At 41.8% G+C, this 20,211-nt stretch overlaps 1 protein-coding gene across 8 annotated transcripts in view; it reads left to right on the forward strand.

Moving 5' to 3' along the window:
• Positions 1-1,286: 1,286 nt before the first annotated feature.
• acaca (acetyl-CoA carboxylase alpha) overlaps positions 1,287-20,211 on the forward strand; it is a 34,455-nt gene continuing 15,530 nt past the window's right edge. Inside the window, exons 1-34 of one of the 8 annotated variants that reach the window (XM_008299418.1) lie at positions 1,287-1,460; positions 3,059-3,317; positions 5,565-5,700; positions 6,089-6,227; positions 6,619-6,728; positions 6,820-6,901; positions 6,990-7,088; positions 7,322-7,428; positions 7,541-7,651; positions 7,740-7,949; positions 8,054-8,224; positions 8,737-8,898; positions 9,113-9,276; positions 9,583-9,733; positions 9,965-10,068; positions 10,157-10,384; positions 10,569-10,719; positions 10,822-10,956; positions 11,675-11,821; positions 11,913-12,101; positions 12,707-12,807; positions 12,912-13,000; positions 13,217-13,341; positions 13,807-13,920; positions 14,422-14,535; positions 14,627-14,716; positions 14,830-14,948; positions 16,373-16,396; positions 16,816-16,968; positions 17,437-17,580; positions 17,666-17,768; positions 17,861-17,968; positions 18,597-18,653; positions 18,946-18,990. In XM_008299418.1, coding sequence (XP_008297640.1) covers positions 3,088-3,317; positions 5,565-5,700; positions 6,089-6,227; positions 6,619-6,728; positions 6,820-6,901; positions 6,990-7,088; positions 7,322-7,428; positions 7,541-7,651; positions 7,740-7,949; positions 8,054-8,224; positions 8,737-8,898; positions 9,113-9,276; positions 9,583-9,733; positions 9,965-10,068; positions 10,157-10,384; positions 10,569-10,719; positions 10,822-10,956; positions 11,675-11,821; positions 11,913-12,101; positions 12,707-12,807; positions 12,912-13,000; positions 13,217-13,341; positions 13,807-13,920; positions 14,422-14,535; positions 14,627-14,716; positions 14,830-14,948; positions 16,373-16,396; positions 16,816-16,968; positions 17,437-17,580; positions 17,666-17,768; positions 17,861-17,968; positions 18,597-18,653; positions 18,946-18,990 — 4,212 coding nt within the window. In that variant the 5' untranslated portion in view covers positions 1,287-1,460; positions 3,059-3,087. The remainder of the gene's footprint in view (positions 1,461-3,058; positions 3,318-5,564; positions 5,701-6,088; positions 6,228-6,618; positions 6,729-6,819; positions 6,902-6,989; positions 7,089-7,321; positions 7,429-7,540; positions 7,652-7,739; positions 7,950-8,053; positions 8,225-8,736; positions 8,899-9,112; positions 9,277-9,582; positions 9,734-9,964; positions 10,069-10,156; positions 10,385-10,568; positions 10,720-10,821; positions 10,957-11,674; positions 11,822-11,912; positions 12,102-12,706; positions 12,808-12,911; positions 13,001-13,216; positions 13,342-13,806; positions 13,921-14,421; positions 14,536-14,626; positions 14,717-14,829; positions 14,949-16,372; positions 16,397-16,815; positions 16,969-17,436; positions 17,581-17,665; positions 17,769-17,860; positions 17,969-18,596; positions 18,654-18,945; positions 18,991-20,211) is intronic. The other 7 variants (XM_008299419.1, XM_008299420.1, XM_008299421.1 and 4 more) reach the window with 7 other exon arrangements.

Consider the following 20,211-nt stretch of genomic DNA (forward strand, 5'->3'; position numbering starts at 1 on the left):
TGGAGAATTTGCTTATCATCCCTAGACTGGATGAGCAGCCTAATTATAAAGCTTCACATTCAAAGACACAATAGCAAAAGAACAAACAACACGATGGCCCTCAAGGAAGTGGATGTTGAAATTACAACCTTCTTGTTTGCATATGCAAAAATTAAACAATATTATCATAATCAAACATTAGTGAACTGCTGCTTCTTTTTAACCTCAGGGTCAGTGAGTTCTCGTTTTTCCAGTGTGTTAGCTGTGTAAACGTTTTACATTCGTTTATAATTTCACTGAGATACTATTAATGGAAACTCTTTAAAATATAATATAATATAATTAAAATGGCTTCATTGATAAGTTTCAAGGTGCTGCACAAAAAAGCACGGAAACAAAACACCAAACATAAAACAGCAGAAACAAAAGCAAAAAAGGAAAGAAAGGAGAAAGAGACCGACATAGTCAATAGTAAAATATAGAAAGAATAAAAGGCCAGAGTAAAATATACAAGAATAAATTAAAACAATCACAGTCAAACTAAGTAGAAGAAGGCCTTATAACAACAATGATAATAATAATATTAATAGTAGAAAGTTTCCAGTATTTTTTAAAACAAGACAACACTGATGGTACAATTCTTTTGGAGAGATTTTCGTAAGTCACATGTAAATGTCGACCATCTGTGGTCACAAGAAGAGATCCAGGAGCTGTCACAGTTCCTGCCATGTGACTCATTTGGATGTAAAGGACCACATATGTAATATTAAGGCTTTAAAAGCAAGCAATAATATATTTTAATCATGATTAAAACCAACTGGTAACCATTGAAGGCCGGCAAGAATTGGAGTAATGTGGTGAAGTGAACCCTAGAAGCGGTAATTTGTTTTTCTGAATGTTCCCCTGACTGATACTGGAGTAAATATATTGTGGGGGATGTTAAAAATAACAACAATAATCATTAAAACATATGATAATGGTCGATCTGTTTGCAAGGGAATTCGAAAAAAATATCAAACTGAGCATTTTATTTTGGTGAAGGAGGATAGGTTGTGTTTATTTTTAACTTCACTAACTGCACATTTTTTTTGTAACACACACACACTAATTTTATTTCATTAAAGCTTTCCTATATATCATTTCTAATTTGCAGTAATAACTATTTTCAACTCCCTCCTCCGCATAGCATCGCTTGCAGGCTCCCTGTGTGTGTGTGTGTGTGTGTGTCTTCTAGCGGATCTACTTCTATGTCGGAAGCTGCAGTCAGAGGTCAACGTCCAGGAGTAACCTGCCTGCGCATCACCACATCACCCCACTCTCTGCTGTTGGAGCGTCTGGCGGAGCTGTGTGACCTCAGCATGATGTGATTTTTTTTTTTTTCATCATCACCACTGGAAACAGAGATGTCTGACAGACGTTTTTAATTTATCGATCTCGTTCACTGAACTCTTCCAGGATTTCGTGTCGGCTTTTCTCCACCGGTAAGTTAGCCTAGCCGACGTGTTTATCTCAAGATTACGCAGGTTGCGCCCATGCTGCGGGACAGCTCACCGGCCGGCGGTTACAGTCAGCACCGCTGTACTAGAGCCGTTACCGACGTATTATAATTGTATTAGCCGCTGCCGGTAAGCTAGCTTTATTAGCATCCGCCCCTCAGCTTAGCCGGGGCTGCTGTGTGGGCAGCTAGCTTTGACAGGTAGCGTTAACCAGTGGACTCAACGTTTACTTAAAAAACAGCTGAAGTTATTTTGTTAAATAATATTATGAGAAGTTTGTCACGAAGCTAAATGCAGCCGTCCGTTGGTGTGGTTTCGCCATGCTGCCCTGGCTCACCTTTGCCGTGTGTCTGACGGCGGTGCTCGGCTTGTTTTTCTGGTCCCGCAAGCAGCTATCGATAGGTAAGGTGTGCCTTACCTCACAGGCTTTCCACTCGGTCTGGCAGGTGGAAAACAACATTAGTTGTTAGCAACTAGGAAGATTGCTTGACAGCAGCATTGCAGGTGAATCGTTTGTTGTTTCCCCAGAGTCTCGTTAATCAACATTGTGTGAGAGCAGACCTGGTAAATTAACAAGCTAACCGAGCAGCAGTCCAGTATGGTAATGGTAGTGTTTAAAATGTGTTATTAGATCAGTGTGTGCAACCTGCAGCTGTCTGTTTAATGCATTTACTGAAAGTGTTTTGCACAAAGTGTGAGTCACAGGATAACAGGAATTATAGTTTCCAACAGATGATTAGAGTGCAGCTCTTTGAATGCATGTGCTTTCTAATGTTTGGAGCTAAAACAGTGTTTTAGATGCTACTAGATGCATGACTAATCTTATCTTTTAATTTTTCATTTGGCAATTGCTGCTTAAATAGTTTTGAAATCGTGCTTTATAGGGTTGTAGAAAGTATTGTAATATATGTCTTGTATGTCTAATAGTGTATATTGCTGGTGCACTGTACTTCTATATTGACAATTATTTCTATTTGAATGAGGGCAGACAAGAAGGCTTTAAATATCTAACTGCAGTTTTTCTGACATATTCATCCATTTGATTTGCTATGTGCATATATTTAAAGCCAGCCTTCAGTTTAAAATTCACCAATTTATTTAGAATATTAGTGTGATGGAGCATTGCCACGTGAGATGCAATCAAAAGTCCCCCGCTGTCCCTCAAGGTGTGAATTTGTGAACCCATTAACAGTTTAAACCCATAAGCAGAGCAGAACATATCCCAGATTGCAGCCTTTGCAGTTTGCTTCAAATTGCAATTGCGATTTGAAATTGATGAATAGTTTAGCCCTAATGTAAATTATTTCATCATCTCTGAGTTGTTATCTACATCATCTCTGGCACGCTCAGCGGTGCTGCTTTTTTCAGAACTTTGATATGATGTGCCGAGCATCTCAGTACAAGTCCAAGTGTTGCAATATCGACTGTATTACCAGCAAACTTAAGTTCATGTCACCCACTTTTGCAATATGACAAACAGCGTCACGTTCCAGCCAAGGCAATCTTGTGTCAGACGGTGCGCTGATATTTGGACCCTCTACCTCCTTTATAACAGTTGCTGTCCATGTTCTCTGTCTTATCAGTGTTCGCAGCCTGCTCGTGTCGCCCAGCCATGGCACAGCAGGACGGTGCTGCAAAGAAGAACCCCGCTGTGGCGGCGTTGCACTCTCACTTCATCGTGGGATCGGTGTCGGAGGAGAACTCAGAAGATGAAAACCAAGGGAAGCAAGACATTCAGCTGGAGGAAAAGGAGACGCGCTCGTGTTCTCCGTCCTCCGCCAGCTCCGACAGCACCTATGAAATGGGCTTCGAGAACATCGATGGCCCCATGCACAATCTGAGGTTAGAATGAAAACCCGGTCTATTCGTGTTCATTTCCAGCTTCTCTCCACAATGATGGCACCAAAATAAATGCCGTTTCCCAGTGTTTTGCTTATGATGCTGGTTATAAGTGGAAACACGCTGCTAAAATATTCCATGTTTAGGAAGCAGCTGTTTCCAAACAATTATTATTATTATTTATTTTTTTGCATTTCAGTAGTCCCTGTTATGATCTGCTCTACTTCCACTCAAAGTTTTTCCTATACACATACACTTGATTAACATATCAAAATTTTAAAATGCAAACTTGAGATGCAGATGGATAAGTTGTGACTTCAAATTCTGTCTTCATGAAACTGATGGAAACAGGCCTGTGGTCCAGAACGGAGCACGCTCTGTCCAGACTGTGTACTTTTCCTCCGTAGCCCCCTTTTTTTTTGCAGCACTTGTGAAAAATGCGGTTTCTCTAGTTGCACCGTGCTAAAGGGCTCCTCTGTGTTCTTTGTACGTGTTAGGTTGTCCTGGACTGCAGGCACGGACTTCAGAATGTTGGTTTGGGGAAGCTGTAAATTGTTCGCACACAGAAATTTCTAATCCAACAGTCGAAAGGAGCTATTCAGCGCTGATAGAACTTTGTTTAATGCTTGCTGCAGTCTTTAGCCTCTCTGCCAACCCCAAGTCTTTCACTGGGCTCCCTGAGTCTCTCAGTTTTGTCGCTGTGTGAATTACATTTCCCTCAAAGTCTCACATAAGAGTTGTCAGGATTTGAGATTCAAATTCGGCAGACTACCTGATGCAGGTAACAATCCCTCTCATTACTCGCTTGTTCCTTTTCAGTTGTGTTAGATAAATATTGTTATAATACGCAACAAGCCTCGAAGACAGTGATGCTCTCTGCCTGCTGACTCACTGTGTGTCCTACTCTGGAAGCTCTTTTTCTATTTGCAACTCGCAATTTTAGGATCTGACAGATCTCAATAGTTACTTTGTCCTGTCTGGACAAAGTCTGGTTTTGTGTGTGCTTCAAGGAAGAAAAAGAAAAAAAAAAGAGGTGAGAGATGTGGCTGTTAACTGAATTAATGATGAACCGGCAGTTTTAATACTAGAAATACTGGCTCGGGGTGTCTGCCTTCTCCATCATTATGATAACCTCCTACAGAGCAGTTCCACAGCTCGGTTGAAATAAGTAGAAATTTGTAGAAGCTCGTTTGCCTCGTGCCGGTGCGGTGATGCAACAGTGCAGTGTCAGGCCATAGAGACCAGCCAGCCAAGTGAGTCCAGGCTCCGTCACACCCTACAGCTGACAGCCATGCCCCTCCCCCTGCGCTACACATTTCCTTGATGGTTGCTGTTAGAGTGGAGCTTGAGTCATAGCGCTTGTCTAAACATGTAAATATGCTTGAGGGCTACATTCTACTCTTTAAGTAGTTCAATTATCCTCAACTATACCATTGTTCACGCTGTACTGTTTTGCCGTTCTATTACCCAAATCTTAATTGATTTGTTTTCCCACTATTTGTTTTTAGATCCTGTTTGACATTCACCCTCGTCATAGATTCTAATTCATAGATAGAAGGTTCTGGCCATGTCTGTAATTCACCCGCAAGCTATCAAGTTTTAGATAAGAGACAGTAGTCAAATACTTAGCTACTGTGATAATAGGCTTCCTATCAGCATGAGGTGATATCAGTGCTATTTTATCTTCTTGGCTGTAAACATCAACTGCTTTAAAAGCTCCCATATGGTGAAAAGCCATTTTTGTTGTAGCTGTCATAAGCTGTAAGGTGTAAAATGAAAGCTGTTCAAATGTGAAGATGTTTATTTCTGCAGTTATTCAAGCCCTCCCTCACAACTAGTTAGCCTCCAAGGTTTACAAGCCAGTAAAAATTAACCCGGGTGCTGTGTAACAGCTAACTAACCAGCAGACGTCGAGCTCTGTGTCGTCAAGCAAACATGCAGACATTGTTCTTCATAAAGGAGGCAGGAACAGCAGCAGTTCAGTGGTTTTCACAGCGGTTTAGTTATCCAGTCATGGTGAACTGGACCATCATTGCAGTATTTTGAGCTGAAAGACACACTGAGAGACTTTGATTCATTTGCAGAAAAGGGGGCACAAAGTGGGACCTTTAATGCTGTGCTGCTGTTGAAACATTCATGTGGGACAGCTTGCTTCTGGCTAGTTTAATAGCTGCCTATTGCCTCTTTTATATTCCAATACTGGACAGGTTCTAAATGACCATTATTTGCATTTGATTTTATTTCTTCAAGCAGATCGAGCATGTCAGGACTACACTTGGTGAAACAAGGCAGAGATCGCCGGCGAATTGATCTCCAGAGAGACTTCACTGTTGCTTCGCCTGCTGAGTTTGTCACCCGCTTCGGTGGGAACAAAGTCATTGAAAAGGTAACAGATTTTAGTTACTGCCCTTCCAAAAAAATACTGAAAAGAAAAAGTAAACCCTGTCATATTTGGAAATGAATCCCAATGTTCTGTATTAACAATAAAAACAAATTAGTGAAGAATTTCTGTTTATGATTTGCACAGCATAAAGGCATCATACATATAGACACAGCGATGTCTCACTGTTCTATTGAGCACATATGACAAAGTGTCCCATTTTGAACTTGACCAATCCAGTTCAATGACCTGACATGTTCTGCAGGGAAAATCATTAGAAGCTTGTGCAGCCACAGAAATGTAAAGACACAAAATATTTGCATTCAGTGATGCAATTGCTGTGATATAAATAGACCAAATCAGCATTACTATCTCACCTGTTTTCTTTATCCAGGTGCTTATTGCGAACAATGGCATCGCAGCGGTTAAATGCATGCGCTCCATCCGCCGCTGGGCCTATGAGATGTTTCGCAATGAAAGGGCAATTCGTTTTGTTGTCATGGTGACCCCTGAAGACCTAAAGGCCAATGCAGGTGAGTGTTAGCGGGATTTCTGTGAACATGTAAAGCTCCTGAGTGAACAGAACAAATGTGGTACTAGACTGAGCTAAGCTTCCTGACACTGACATGGAAACACTGGAGAGTTGATGCTCATTAACTCTTGTTTAAAAGACAATAAACAAGCACCCAGTGAGGAATATTATGTGACAAGATATTGGAAAAATGTGTATATTTGAAGAGTAAAATCCCTGTTTTTCACTGTTTGTAGTCACTTTTTAATCTAATCATGCTGTTTGACACATAAGAGTGGTGAAGTGAATGTATTTAACTACCTGGTAGAAGACTGCATGTTTGTTCTTATGGAGGTCATGAATCCTGTGTGTTTTGAAGTCATTGAATAAATCAATCCGTTTGTGGTTCACAGAGTACATCAAAATGGCAGACCATTATGTTCCTGTGCCAGGAGGGACTAATAACAACAACTATGCCAATGTGGAGCTCATTCTGGACATTGCTAAACGCATACCCGTTCAGGTACCATCAAACTCTTATTTTTCTGCAGAGTTTCCACTGTAATTAATGATTTTACTTTTAATTGAATATATATTTTTTTTGTATATTATAGGCTGTGTGGGCTGGATGGGGCCATGCCTCAGAGAACCCCAAACTCCCAGAGCTCCTTCATAAGAATGGCATTGCTTTCATGGGTAAGGAAAGCTGGTCACTTTGTTGGTATTCTACCTTTCCTACGTTATACCATTTTGCTTAATTAAATTTTTTTTACTCCTTTCCCAGGTCCTCCAAGTCAGGCTATGTGGGCTCTTGGAGACAAGATTGCTTCCTCAATCGTGGCCCAGACGGCTGGCATCCCAACCCTGCCCTGGAGCGGAACAGGTAGATCATTTATTGTGTGCCATTTAGTATTACCTTTAAAAAAAAAAAAAAAAAAATGTCTTTATTATTCATCTGTCAATATTTCCTGCACTTCGTCCGATTTTCATGATGTTTATACAGTAGTAGTTGGTTTCTGTATCTTTGTCGTAAATGTTTGGTGTTCCAGGTCAGATTCCTGAGATGTCATTGTTGAAAACATCACACCAATACACAGATCCGTTTGTCTTTTTCAGGCCTGACAGTGGAATGGACAGAGAACAACCAAAAGAAGAAACTCATCAGTGTTCCCAATGACTTATATGAGCTTGGTTGCATCCAGGATGTAGAGGATGGCTTAAAAGTAAGCAAGCCATCTGACTGACAGATCATAATGTTAAATGAATGTTGCATGTGCTTTAGTATAGTGCGCATTCTCGCATGTGTGCTGGAAACCTGTATGTTTCTGTTGCCAGGCTGCAGAGAACATCGGCTACCCTGTGATGGTGAAGGCCTCAGAAGGTGGCGGAGGTAAAGGGATCCGTAAAGTCAACTGTGCTGATGACTTCCCTAATCTCTTCAGACAGGTACGTGCAAATTTACATAGCAAACGTGTAGTCCAGCCATTTTTACATTGCATTTGGTGCCTGATTGACTGTCTCCTTGGTGCTGTAGGTCCAAGCAGAGGTTCCAGGATCACCCATTTTCGTCATGCAGCTTGCCAAACATGCCCGCCACTTGGAGGTTCAGATTTTAGCGGATCAATATGGCAACGCAATTTCCCTGTTTGGCAGAGACTGCTCTGTGCAGCGGCGTCACCAGAAGATTATAGAGGAGGCTCCGGCCACCATTGCCACTTCTGATGTGTTTGAGGATATGGAAAAGGTACAAACCAATCTAGCATTGTTTGTACTTATAGAGCTGCTAAATGGAAATCAAGACCAACATACTTTTAGCTTGATTTGAACAGAGCTGTTCTCTCTTCTCAGTGTGCAGTGAAGCTCGCCAAGATGGTGGGTTACGTCAGTGCAGGCACAGTGGAGTACCTCTACAGCCAGGACGGCAGCTTCTACTTCCTGGAGCTCAACCCTCGTCTGCAGGTGGAACACCCCTGTACCGAGATGGTAGCCGACGTCAACCTACCTGCAGCCCAAATGCAGGTCAGCCTCACTCACGTGCTTCCACTGCTACAAAAAAAGCACACTCCGTTACATCACATATGGAGCGTTTGAGTCCGTGGCTGTTGTACAGCAGACAAAGTTAGCACGCTTCAACGCCACCACGGCTCTGACGGGCCCCCTGTCTCCATGGCAACAGACTGCAAGAGAAGGAGGCGATATGCAGAAACGCTGTAGTAGCTTGTAATGACAATCGGTCACGTGGTCGGTTCTGCAGTGTTTAGGATTGTGTGTAAATAGGTCAGCGGCAGTCAGGCTGAAGGGATGGGAAAGCTTTGCAGGCAAGCTGATTGGGTGTTACTGTGGGAGTGACACCGGATGAGGAGGAGAATGAGGGGATCCCTTTCAAAACAATGACAGTGCCCACTATATGTCTGCAAAAGTTAAAAATGTAATGTTTGAAACCACAAGATAAACATACCAGTGAAAATGTATGGGGTTCATTCAAAGCAGAAACGATCACGTTGCATAAACACACCTCTATGTTTTGACAGATTGCTATGGGTATTCCTCTTCACCGAATCAAAGACATCAGGATGCTTTATGGGGTCCAGCCCTGGGGAGACTGTCCCATTGACTTCGAGTGTCTGTCAACTACCCCCTCCCCTCGGGGCCATGTCATCGCAGCACGTATTACCAGTGAAAATCCAGATGAGGTAGGATTCACTCTTTCCTTGTAAATGTTACCAATGTTTTGGCTCTGTTCCTGTCATTGTGTGACTCTTTTTCATTCAGTAATTCTGTTGTTCATTGTATAAAGACCATTGTTAATACTCCTAAATGTCACCTTAGTGTAAAATTAGCTGGTTTTGGTTCAGCTTATAAGAAGATCAAAGCTGATGTGTGTGTGTGTGTGTTGTGTAATTTCAGGGTTTCAAGCCGAGTTCTGGAACAGTGCAAGAGCTGAATTTCCGCAGCAATAAGAACGTGTGGGGCTACTTCAGTGTTGCAGCAGCTGGAGGGCTGCACGAGTTTGCTGACTCCCAGTTTGGACACTGTTTCTCTTGGGGAGAGAATCGTGAAGAAGCTATCTCGTGAGTGAACCCAGAATTTAAACACACTGCTTTGTCAGAAAGCTAACTGAAACCGATTTATTATTATTTATTACCAAATATTCAATATGTGGTTTCCATGTTATATCATTTTTTACATTCTTTATATTTTAAAATCAGTTTAATATTTTTATATTTATATTTGCATCTTCTATTTTTTCCTATATTATTGTTGCACCAACCTACCAGAGCAAATTCCTCATATTGTGTGAACTATACCTGCAATAAACCTGAATCTGATTCTGATTTCAGTGCAATCGTCTAATCCGAGGTTCTGTGTTTTTCTAGCAACATGGTGGTCGCTCTCAAGGAGCTGTCAATCAGGGGAGACTTCAGGACAACTGTGGAATACCTCATTAAGCTGCTGGAGACTGAAAGCTTTCAGCACAACAGCATTGACACTGGCTGGCTGGACAGGCTTATCTCAGAGAAGATGCAGGTACAATATGCAGAGATGTTCTCGTTTTATCCACTGGATGCACTTCAAGAAAACTAGAACGATATGTTTAACATACTGACCCATAATATCATGAAATGACTCTTTGTTTAAGTCCTGAGATAAAAGTAAGACCTTTTGGTTAATCCTCCAGGCATCACACAGTTTGTATTTGAGCCTGAATGTATGATGTTTTTGTTTTTGGCTAAGTAGTACAGTGTGTGTTGCATGCAGGCGGAGCGTCCTGACACGATGCTGGGAATTGTGAGCGGTGCTCTGCATGTGGCAGATGTCAATCTAAGGAACAGTGTGTCTAACTTTCTGCATTCTTTGGAAAGGTAAAAAATATGGCATGTCATAGTAAAACATTTCACGACAGTAGTGTTTGGAATAGAAAACACAAGACACTCTCTGCTGTCTGACTAGGGGCCAGGTGCTGCCAGCGCACACTCTACTCAACACTGTGGATGTGGAGCTGATCTATGAAGGTACGAAGTATGTCCTCACAGTGACGCGTCAGTCTCCCAACTCCTACGTAGTCATCATGAACAACTCTTCTGCTGAGGTTGACGTCCATCGGCTCAGCGACGGAGGTCTTTTGCTGTCTTATGATGGAAGCAGCTACACTACGTACATGAAGGAAGAGGTGGACAGGTAAGACACAACAATGGTTTATGAAATGATCAGCACTGTTTTAGGTTTACCACAGAGTAGAATGAAAGGTGATTAAAATGTGTCTCCCTAGACTCAGTTAACAGCATTACAAATATATTTGTGATGCACTTATATCTTCTGATTTCTGGCTCTCCTGACACTAATTATTATTTTTTTTCTGCAGGTATCGCATCACAATTGGGAACAAGACTTGCGTGTTCGAAAAGGAGAACGATCCCTCGCTGCTGCGATCTCCTTCAGCAGGAAAAATCATTCAGTACACAGTGGAGGATGGCGGGCATGTGTTTTCTGGCCAGTGCTACGCTGAAATAGAGGTACAGGTTTTTTTTTATGCTGTCCACGAGAAAGATGGAATCTTTTCAAATGTACTGTGTTTTCGTTTGTCGTATAGATGTAAACGTTGTTGTACATTTCAGGTGATGAAGATGGTAATGACTCTTACCGCCGCAGAGTCTGGATGTATTCACTATGTGAAAAGGGCTGGAGCAGCGTTGGAACCTGGCTGTGTCATTGCCAAACTGCAACTGGATGACCCAAGCAGAGTGCAACAGGTACTCACAACATGTTTGACTGATACAGACTGCACAGGCGTACGCTCTATACCGAGTAGGATATTTCCTTCTCCTTGCTACAAAATGAACCATCCATCCATCCATCCATCCATCCATCCATCCATCCATCCATCCATCCATCCATCCATCCATCCATCCATCCATCCATCCATCCATAGCTTAATCTCCACTAGGGTCGCCCCCTTGCCGAACCTTTTATTCCAAAATATTCATTTGCATTCTAAGTTACAACATTAATTTTAGCTTTCAGCTTATTCGGTCACAAAAAAGTAACTGTCTGAATAACAAAGGGTTGCATTTTTCATATACAAGATCTGCACTCTGCTGCACTCTGTTAGCGTTGTGCATTAGTTGTTTGGATGTGTGCTTATGACAAATCACTTTATGGAGTCAAAACATCAACGAGGCAGGAAATTGAGGCTGCCGACGAAGATGAAGGCTCAATTATTTGAGGGGAAGAGACACTTGTGAGTCAGCAGTCATCCGGGCCAGGCTAATGCAGGAAAATTGCGAGGCAGAATTAATAGGGGAGAAGGCACCCACTGCTGGAAAGTCTGCTGCTAGTGATTAGCCAACAATAACTAGAACAAAGTGCAGTTTGGTCAACTTTCTGCTGCCGGCATTATAATAAGTATAACATCTGCTTCATACCAGACATTGATCTTTGATGTATGCACAACATTTCTTTTTTTAATAGGCAGAGCTGCACACAGGAGCCCTGCCTTCTATCCAGGCAGTAGCTCTGAGAGGAGAGAAGCTACACCGAGTCTTTCACAACACACTGGATCATCTAGTTCACATAATGAGTGGCTTCTGTCTTCCTGAACCTTTCTTCAGCGCTAAGGTAAGAATTCCTACACAGCTGGGCGCATGCTAATAGCACTTCCAACTGTAAGCGGTTTCTGACAAACGTGTTCTTCCTCTGTCTGTTCTAGTTGAAAGAATGGGTGGAAAGGTTAATGAAAACCATGCGCGATCCCTCACTGCCACTGTTGGAGCTTCAAGACATCATGACCAGCGTGTCGGGTCGCATCCCTCCTGCTGTGGAGAAGGCCATCAAGAAGGAGATGGCTCAGTACGCCAGCAACATAACCTCTGTGCTCTGCCAGTTCCCCAGCCAGCAGGTGTCCCAACAACACACACATTCTTTTCACACACACCTTGTCAATTACAGTAAAACTCCTCTCAAGCTGCTCACTGTTCATTTTTTCTTTTGCCAGCAGTAGTAATGTTCAGTTTCCATGGTAATTAAAGTCCTTGGAAAACTGAGCAGGTAGTAGTAGTCGTAGTAGTAATGGTAGTAATGGTATTTGGCAGTTTTTTTTATTATTTACAGAGTTTCTTATGCAAACTAATTATTTGGCTGCATGTTTGTCTAAGAAAGCACAATGCAAACACTGTCTCTGTCTGTGTGTGTGTAAGGTGTTGTGTTTTAAACAACATGTTGGATCTAATGTGCTGTTACTTGTGAAACATTTTGGACTCTTCCAAGTTTTATGAATTTGCTGTATAAAGTAGTAGTGAAAGGGTTTTGTCACTTAACTGTAACAACATTTAGCTCTAACTTTAATCACACATTTCATGACCAGAGTCTTTCAGTCTCTCCCAGTTTCAATACAACACAGATGCGATAAGTGAGGGGTCATCGGTGTCACTGGGATTAAATGCTTCTAAGTCTCAACTGCTGCTGGGATTAAATGCTTATATTGTCCATCTCCTTTGTTTCCAGATTGCAAACATCCTGGACAGCCATGCTGCTACTCTTAACAAGAAGTCAGAGAGAGAAGTCTTCTTCATGAACACACAAAGCATCGTTCAGCTGGTGCAGAAGTGAGCGACGTCGTTATCTCCATATGTTGAAAAAGTTTTGTACACTGATACTCAATGGCTGCCTTTTGTTTTGCGCAAGACTCGACTGCCTTTGTGTCCAACAGGTACCGCAGTGGCATCCGAGGTCACATGAAGGCAGTGGTGATGGATTTGCTTAGACAGTATCTGAAAGTAGAGATCCAGTTTCAGAACGGTGAGGAACACTGACTGCACGCTTAATTGCTGGTTTCAGGTGTTCATTAAGGTGACATGTTTCCGCATGCAGCAGTAACAATAGTTTGTTTTGCTGTGCTGAATATTTTTTTTACAAGGATTGCATTGACTTATTCTTTCCATTTGGTGGAGCTCTTTCACCTCAGTTGTCCTGTGTAGTGTTTAACCAAGCATTTATGTGTTTTCCCATTAACAGGACACTATGACAAGTGTGTGTTTACGCTGCGCGAGGAAAACAAAGGTGACATGGCCAATGTGCTCAACTATATCTTCTCCCATGCTCAAGTCACTAAGAAGAACCTGCTGGTTACCATGCTGATTGTAAGTGTTCTCCCTTACTTAGTCGACATCATATCTATTTGATGTTTTAGTCCACTAAAACAAAAGTCTTCTGGTATTTCTATAAGCCTCTGTGTATGAGACAGTATGTCTTATCTATGATGTAACCCTGAACATAAATATTTTCAGGTAAGGAGAAAACTCTGAGTTTGCACATGCACTCGTAATGTGTGATAGTAGGTGTTTGGTAATAAAAATAATCCATTACTAATTGCTATTACACTCCCTAAGTTGTTATGACACTGAATTACTCTTTAGCAGTGAGTGAAGTATCTTAGTAATGCAATATTTATCAGACTAGTGCTGCAATTATGGATTAATACAGCTCCTGAAAAGCACAACATATTACACTTTACTATTTTGTAAAATGTACTACATAACCTATATGTATAACAAACTAAAGTGTGATGATTTTATGTTATGTTATATCTTCTCGTGTGCTTATAGGACCAGCTCTGTGGCCGTGATCCCACACTGACAGATGAACTGATGGCCATTCTGACCGAACTCACCCAGCTCAGCAAAACAACTAATGCCAAAGTGGCGCTACGTGCCCGGCAGGTAAGATGTGGACTCTTCATTTTCGTTACCAAAATAGTTTTCTACAACTTCATTTTGCAGACTTTTTCATCCAAAGCAACGTACATCTGAGAGCAGCAAAAGCAAGGATCTAGTCAGGAGAAAACAATCTGGAGAAGTGCCATAGAACAAGGTTTAAGTTGTGTTGAAATGATTAAAAACACTCAGACATAACACAAAACCCCCTACATGGCTACATATATTGTAAGCAGAAAAATGATTTGACAGGGTGCTTGTTTAACATAAAAGCTAAAAATAGTAAATTTTCTTGAAGCATCTAAAGCTGTGAATGGGCTCAGTGTTACCCATAATCCACTGTGACAGTTTCCCCACCAGATGTCACTATTTACCCTCCACTATGAGAGCTAGTTAATGTAGACATGCTTCTTTTATGGATGAAAAACAAAACAGCAGGAGCACCTAGAATAAAAGGTGTGTAATTAAACATTCAACCAAAGAAACACATTCATCTTCTTTCCCCAGGTGCTGATCGCCTCCCACCTTCCCTCTTATGAGTTACGACACAACCAGGTGGAGTCCATCTTCCTCTCTGCCATTGACATGTATGGGCACCAGTTCTGCATTGAGAATCTGCAGGTAGGCAATGAAAGACAGGTGCAGCGGCTTCATCGCTTTTTCTGAAAATGGACAAAGTGTTCAAAGCTAATTTTTGTTATTTTTTATGTAGAAACTGATCCTTTCAGAGACGTCCATCTTCGACGTTCTGCCCAACTTCTTCTACCACAGTAATCAGGTTGTCAGGATGGCTGCCCTGGAGGTGAGAGGAATAATGACATCAAAATAATTTTGGTCTAATTTTATCCAACAAACTCAGAGGTGCTTCACATATCCGTCTAACACCGTCTTCGGCTTTATCTCTTCTAATCTCAGGTGTACGTTCGCAGAGCATACATCGCCTACGAGCTCAACAGCGTTCAGCATCGCCAGCTGAAGGACAACACGTGTATAGTAGAGTTCCAATTCATGCTTCCCACCTCACATCCCAACAGGTATCACACATGAAAACGTCTGCAACACTCACACGCTGTGCATTACTTTTCCGCTCTCCTTGCTCCTCCCTTCCACGGCACTGTGGAGTCAATATTTATATTAGTTTTCTCATATTGGATTTTCCATTAGTGGCACAGATGCTGGTAAATTAACAGCACCACCATGTATTTGGGCACAGCTTTATGTTAATTTAGAATATCTTGGTGACAGCACCTGTAACTATCTCATGGTCCTGTTTATTGCTGTCTTTCTCAGGATTGTCTATCACATTTGGTGGCTGCCTGTATTTTTATGTCTGCCTTTTTTTTACCCTAGGCTCCTCTATTATTCTGTTGTCTAGGTGTTTGTAGCATAGGTGGATGTGTGCTGCGGTTACACAAAACATATCACTCCAAAGCCAAGAAATCGCTAACTATTATAAGCTGTATATCAAAAGCACCCATGATAAATGTTTGTTTTAATCTATTTGATATCATCCATGGTGCCACGATTCCACCCCAACATTCCCAGCTATGTGTCATCGTTGTTCTCCGTGTAAATGCTACTCATGTGCAAAAGAAGGTGTTTCGCAAGACTGACAATATTTTTTTTGTATTGGTTTGTCAAAAGTGCGAGTGCCATGAGCAACAAAGCTCCCAGCCTCAAGAGTGTCATGTCAGCAGCTCTTCCTTGTGAGTTCCTAGAAAACCACAAGTTCCTAAAAAACGTGTAGAGATGCTCTTATACAGTGTGAGGCCACAGAATCAGCAAAAAAACAACAACAACAACAAAAAATTCAGGATTCATCTTGTACATGCTCAGCATTTGGGAATCCTTGTAGCAGATGCAGTTCTGCGGCATTTCTGTTGCGCTCATGTTTTGCATTCTAGCTGCGATTTTTTTGTTCCGTTCGTCTGTGTGTGGTTGTGTGTATGTGTCACTGTGTTTCCTCGCTGTCGCTATGCAGTGCTGGTATTTTCCTTTGGTGTGATGGTTTCAGTTTGTTTACACTTACCGAAACCCTGCGAATGCCACCGCGTACTCATTCTGTTGCATGCTTGTGATTTACCGTTTCTAAGTTTAACCTTCACGTTTGGCTCATTAATGTCAAGACAAGACTGCATGAGAGTTTTAAACGATCCTGTCTTTGTTCGGAGCGTGTCTCAGGACAAGGACGTGTGAGGATCTCATGATGCATGTTGTAAAGGGAACAGTCAGGAAGTGAAATGTGTGTTTATTACTAGGAATATATTCTTAACATTTACTTCATCCTCCATCTTTACATGCATTGCATCCATGTAGATATTAATAAATACAAAAACAAATGTTAAAAGACACACACTCTCACACACAGACATTCACACACACATTGCTACACTTTGACTGTCTTCCTCTTCTGATGCCTGACACTAACCACTTAGTAATCAATGTTGTTTGATTGCAGAGGGAACATCCCCACTCTAAACAGGTATTGTAAAAATTCTTTTCATTGCATAAACTACTAGTGACTATAGACTAGCTAGCTGCATGGTCAAATCCGTAATTGAAATTGAGATTAATTCATCATCAAGTTGTTGGTTATGCAAGTATTTGCTGCTTTGAAATCTCCTAAAATGAAACAGATTTAGTCAGTCAAGTCTAGGCTGGTTGACAAGTGCAGCATTTCTTAATTTTACTGACAACAGCATGGCCCATGGCAGTCAACCTCTGTGTCAGATATTTTGTTTGTGTGTTTGTGTCTTGTGGAACTGTGTGTATGTGCTTCGGTATGGGGGAGATTTGGAATAAGTTGTCGAATGGTGTAAGCTGATCAAATTCTATTTTGAGAGAAATGTTGTACGACACTGCAAAAAGCTCCAGAACTGAAACCTCTGATTGTCCTGCCAGGAAAATGTCCAATACTCCAATCCTGGACAGTGCAAAAGCCGCGGACACTAAATTACAAGAAACTAAACCCCAGGACCTTAAAGCACGAGATAGTGCATCTAAGGATGATAATGCTGAGAAGAAAAAAGACTCAGATTTGGAATCTGTGGACAGGTTTGACACACAAAACCTCTTGAGTACTTACAATGGGTGGAACCTCTGGGATGCAATTAAAGGACTAACACCCAACAAAATGAAACCTGAACATTTAATGGGTCTTTCTGGTGGTTTTATGGTTGCTTGTTCTTGGAAAAGGAATATTTCCTTTGTTTTAATTGACTAACGTGATCTGTCAAAAATCCACACGGTGTAGCTGCTTTTACTGAGTTTTTGTTAATTTTATTTTTTCACTTTTTGCGTTTAATTTTTGAACCTCATTCAGTTTTTATACCAAAACGGTCCCTTAGACTGAACACATGAAACTTTCAAGTGTTTTCCAACAAAATAATATATCCCAGCAAACCGCTGAAAAGCTGAGGGATCAAAACTGTTGTGAGGTTCTAAAAGGTGAATTGGGAAAATCAGCACAACCTAGTAGTATGGCAGATTCCCCATTGTGACTGTTCTGTGTCTGCACCGTAGGATGTCGTTCTCATCCAACCTGAATCACTACGGCATGGTGCATGTGGCCAGCGTGAGTGATGTTCTGCTTGACACCTCTTTCACGCCACCTTGCCAGCGCATGGGAGCCATGGTCTCCTTCCGCTCATTCCAGGAGTTCACAAGGTCAGTATCTGCTTCAAAGAATTAGACTTTTTGTATTCGTATTGAAAGTGTGCCTGATCGATTGTATGATTTTCTGCATTTACAGAAACATACCAGACGTGTTGAGCTGCTTCTCTGACTCTCCTCCTCCAAGTCCAACCTTCCCAGAAGGAGGCAACCCGGTCCTGTACGGTGAAGAGGACAACAAGGTGACAAGAGCAGACTTCTGCCAGTCACAGGCCTGTCACTGACCTCTATGACTGTAACTTAGAATTAAATGTGTGTTTGCTTTGTCATCCAGAGTGTCCAGGACGAGCCTATCCATATCCTGAATGTGGCTATAAAGACTGACAGTGACATTGATGACGATGGCCTGGCAGCCATGTTCCGGGAGTTCACTCAGTCAAAGGTGGGAGCTTGTTTGCAGCAACGCCTTTGCTTCTCTTGGTTTTATAGGAGAGAATTACGAGGTGTGTCAGAAAAGTTTCCAGACTGGTGTCACAAAAGATATATTTCAAATGCAAACTACAAGTTTGCCCCTTCGAAGTAATCCTCCTGGAGTCTAACACACTTTCCCAGCCTTCTCTGCCGCCGTGCACTCCTGGAAGGATTCTTCCGAGATCTTTCACAGCTGCATCATCACAGCCATCTTGATGTCGTCCACGTCTTCAACATGGGTCCCCTTGATGACCCCCTTAAGCTTGGGGAAGAGGAAACAATCCCACGGAGCCAGGTGGGATGAGTAGGGAGGTTGCTCTTCTCAGCCAGGAGCTGTCGGACGCTCAGGGCATTGTGAGCAGACACGTTGTCATGGTGAAGCCACGACAACTCTCGCCTCTTCTTACACACTGAATGAAGCAAACACCGCAGGATCTCTTTGTTGATGTGCTGGTTGATCGTCTGAAGGGGAAAAATCCTAGTTTTTTGTTTGGGTTTGAAATATACCTTTTGTGACACCAGTCCTGAAACTTTTCTGCCACACCTCGCACATGTTTTAGAGAAAGATCCTGACATTTCTGCCTTTTTCCTCATTGTAGAAATCGCTGCTGTTTGAACACGGCATCCGAAGGCTAACTTTCCTCGTCGCTCAGAAGGTGAGGGTTCTAATTAATATTCACTCAGACGACTATCTGTCTTCACAATCTGCTGCCTCGCATGTCATCAATTCAGCAGCTCCGAGCCGCATGTACCACAAATGTTACAGTCGAATCTTGCATCTTTTCTTTTTGTAATGACTAATATTTTATTAGTATTCAAATGGAATGACGTTACTGTGGTAATTGTAACAACAATTTGCATAATTTGCATTTGAAATTCAGCTCGTTTTCCTGTTCGTCTCTGTAACTCTTTCTGCATGCCTTGCTTTTGCTGCATTTTTAATAACAGGATTTCAGGAAGCAAGTCAACTGTGAGGTGGACCAAAGATTTCATGTAAGTAGCGGAAGACAAATGAAATCTGGACAAGAATCACTGCATTTGTTTGAAAATGGCTCAAACACACCGTAGCAAGTAAAAACGTATGAAATATTCTTGTTTTACAAATTCAAACAGTCGACAGGAGGTAGCTCGATAAGATCAAACAAGAATGTGTTAATATTCCTAAACTGACTGTTATCCAGGAGCTTGATCTTTTCCTTAAAGTCTCTGTGATCCTGCATCTCATTGATTTCAAAAGGAAGCTTATTCAACTCTATTGTGCCGGCTTAAGTAAACAAAATCTATCAGAATCTCAATCAATAAGGATTTAGCTTTTGAAACGGTGTAATTTTGAACTATGTTTCCACGATGTCATTAAAGCGCCAGTACTGTGACCTCATTACATAGATTCTGTCAATTATAACTGGTCTGCAATAACGTGAGCTCACATTTTGGATAGCCAGGCAGGAGTTGTTGGCTTTTTTTTTTGTGATGTTTCCTGCCTACTGTGCTGTAAAACCCAGGACGGCGTTTATCTCTCCAAGTCTGACCCAATGTAGAGAGAAATCCTCTAACATTAGGATGACAACAATAATGACAGGGATTTAGGGCAGGATTAGTTTTTGAGAAATGCCCAAATCTTTTTTACGGCCGCTTGTCATTTTAACAATAGGCTTTGATTTCTCTTTTGTGGCACCACAGTCTCTGATGAGAGCTAATCATGCTAACTAATGTCACCATCATTATGCAGCCCCTGTTACATGAATGGTCTTTTGGCAGTTTTGCGCCATTATGCATGCTCACCCCGTAAGGATTTTTTTCCTCAGTTCACTATATTGTGGAGGATGAACAAGATATGCAATCACAGTGTCAAATCATGGCTGTGCAGGTTCCCAGTGTGTGTGTTTATTATTGCAGCTTACTCATTATCATGTGGGCTTGTGAGTTGATGAGAGCATCTCCAATCGGTCTGGCATTGTTTTGGCAAGTGGTGTCACTTCAACTGAATACGTCAAACGGGGCTCCCAGGCAGATTTCAGATGATCACATGACTGTGGAAAAAAAAAGAGAGAGATGTTTCATTCATTAGCATAGTGAGTGGTGCTTGTGTATGTAGTCTGTTACTGGTATTATGTTAGCGTGCTATTGTGGTGAATACATGGTGATTCCTTGATGGATAAATGACACCAGTAAAGGACCACACTGCCTCTAGAACAAGGGCCTAATCCCCCACAC

This window comes from Stegastes partitus, unplaced genomic scaffold, assembly GCF_000690725.1.
Source record: "Stegastes partitus isolate 25-593 unplaced genomic scaffold, Stegastes_partitus-1.0.2 Scaffold1416, whole genome shotgun sequence".
In the NCBI taxonomy this organism is placed as follows: domain Eukaryota; kingdom Metazoa; phylum Chordata; class Actinopteri; family Pomacentridae; genus Stegastes; species Stegastes partitus.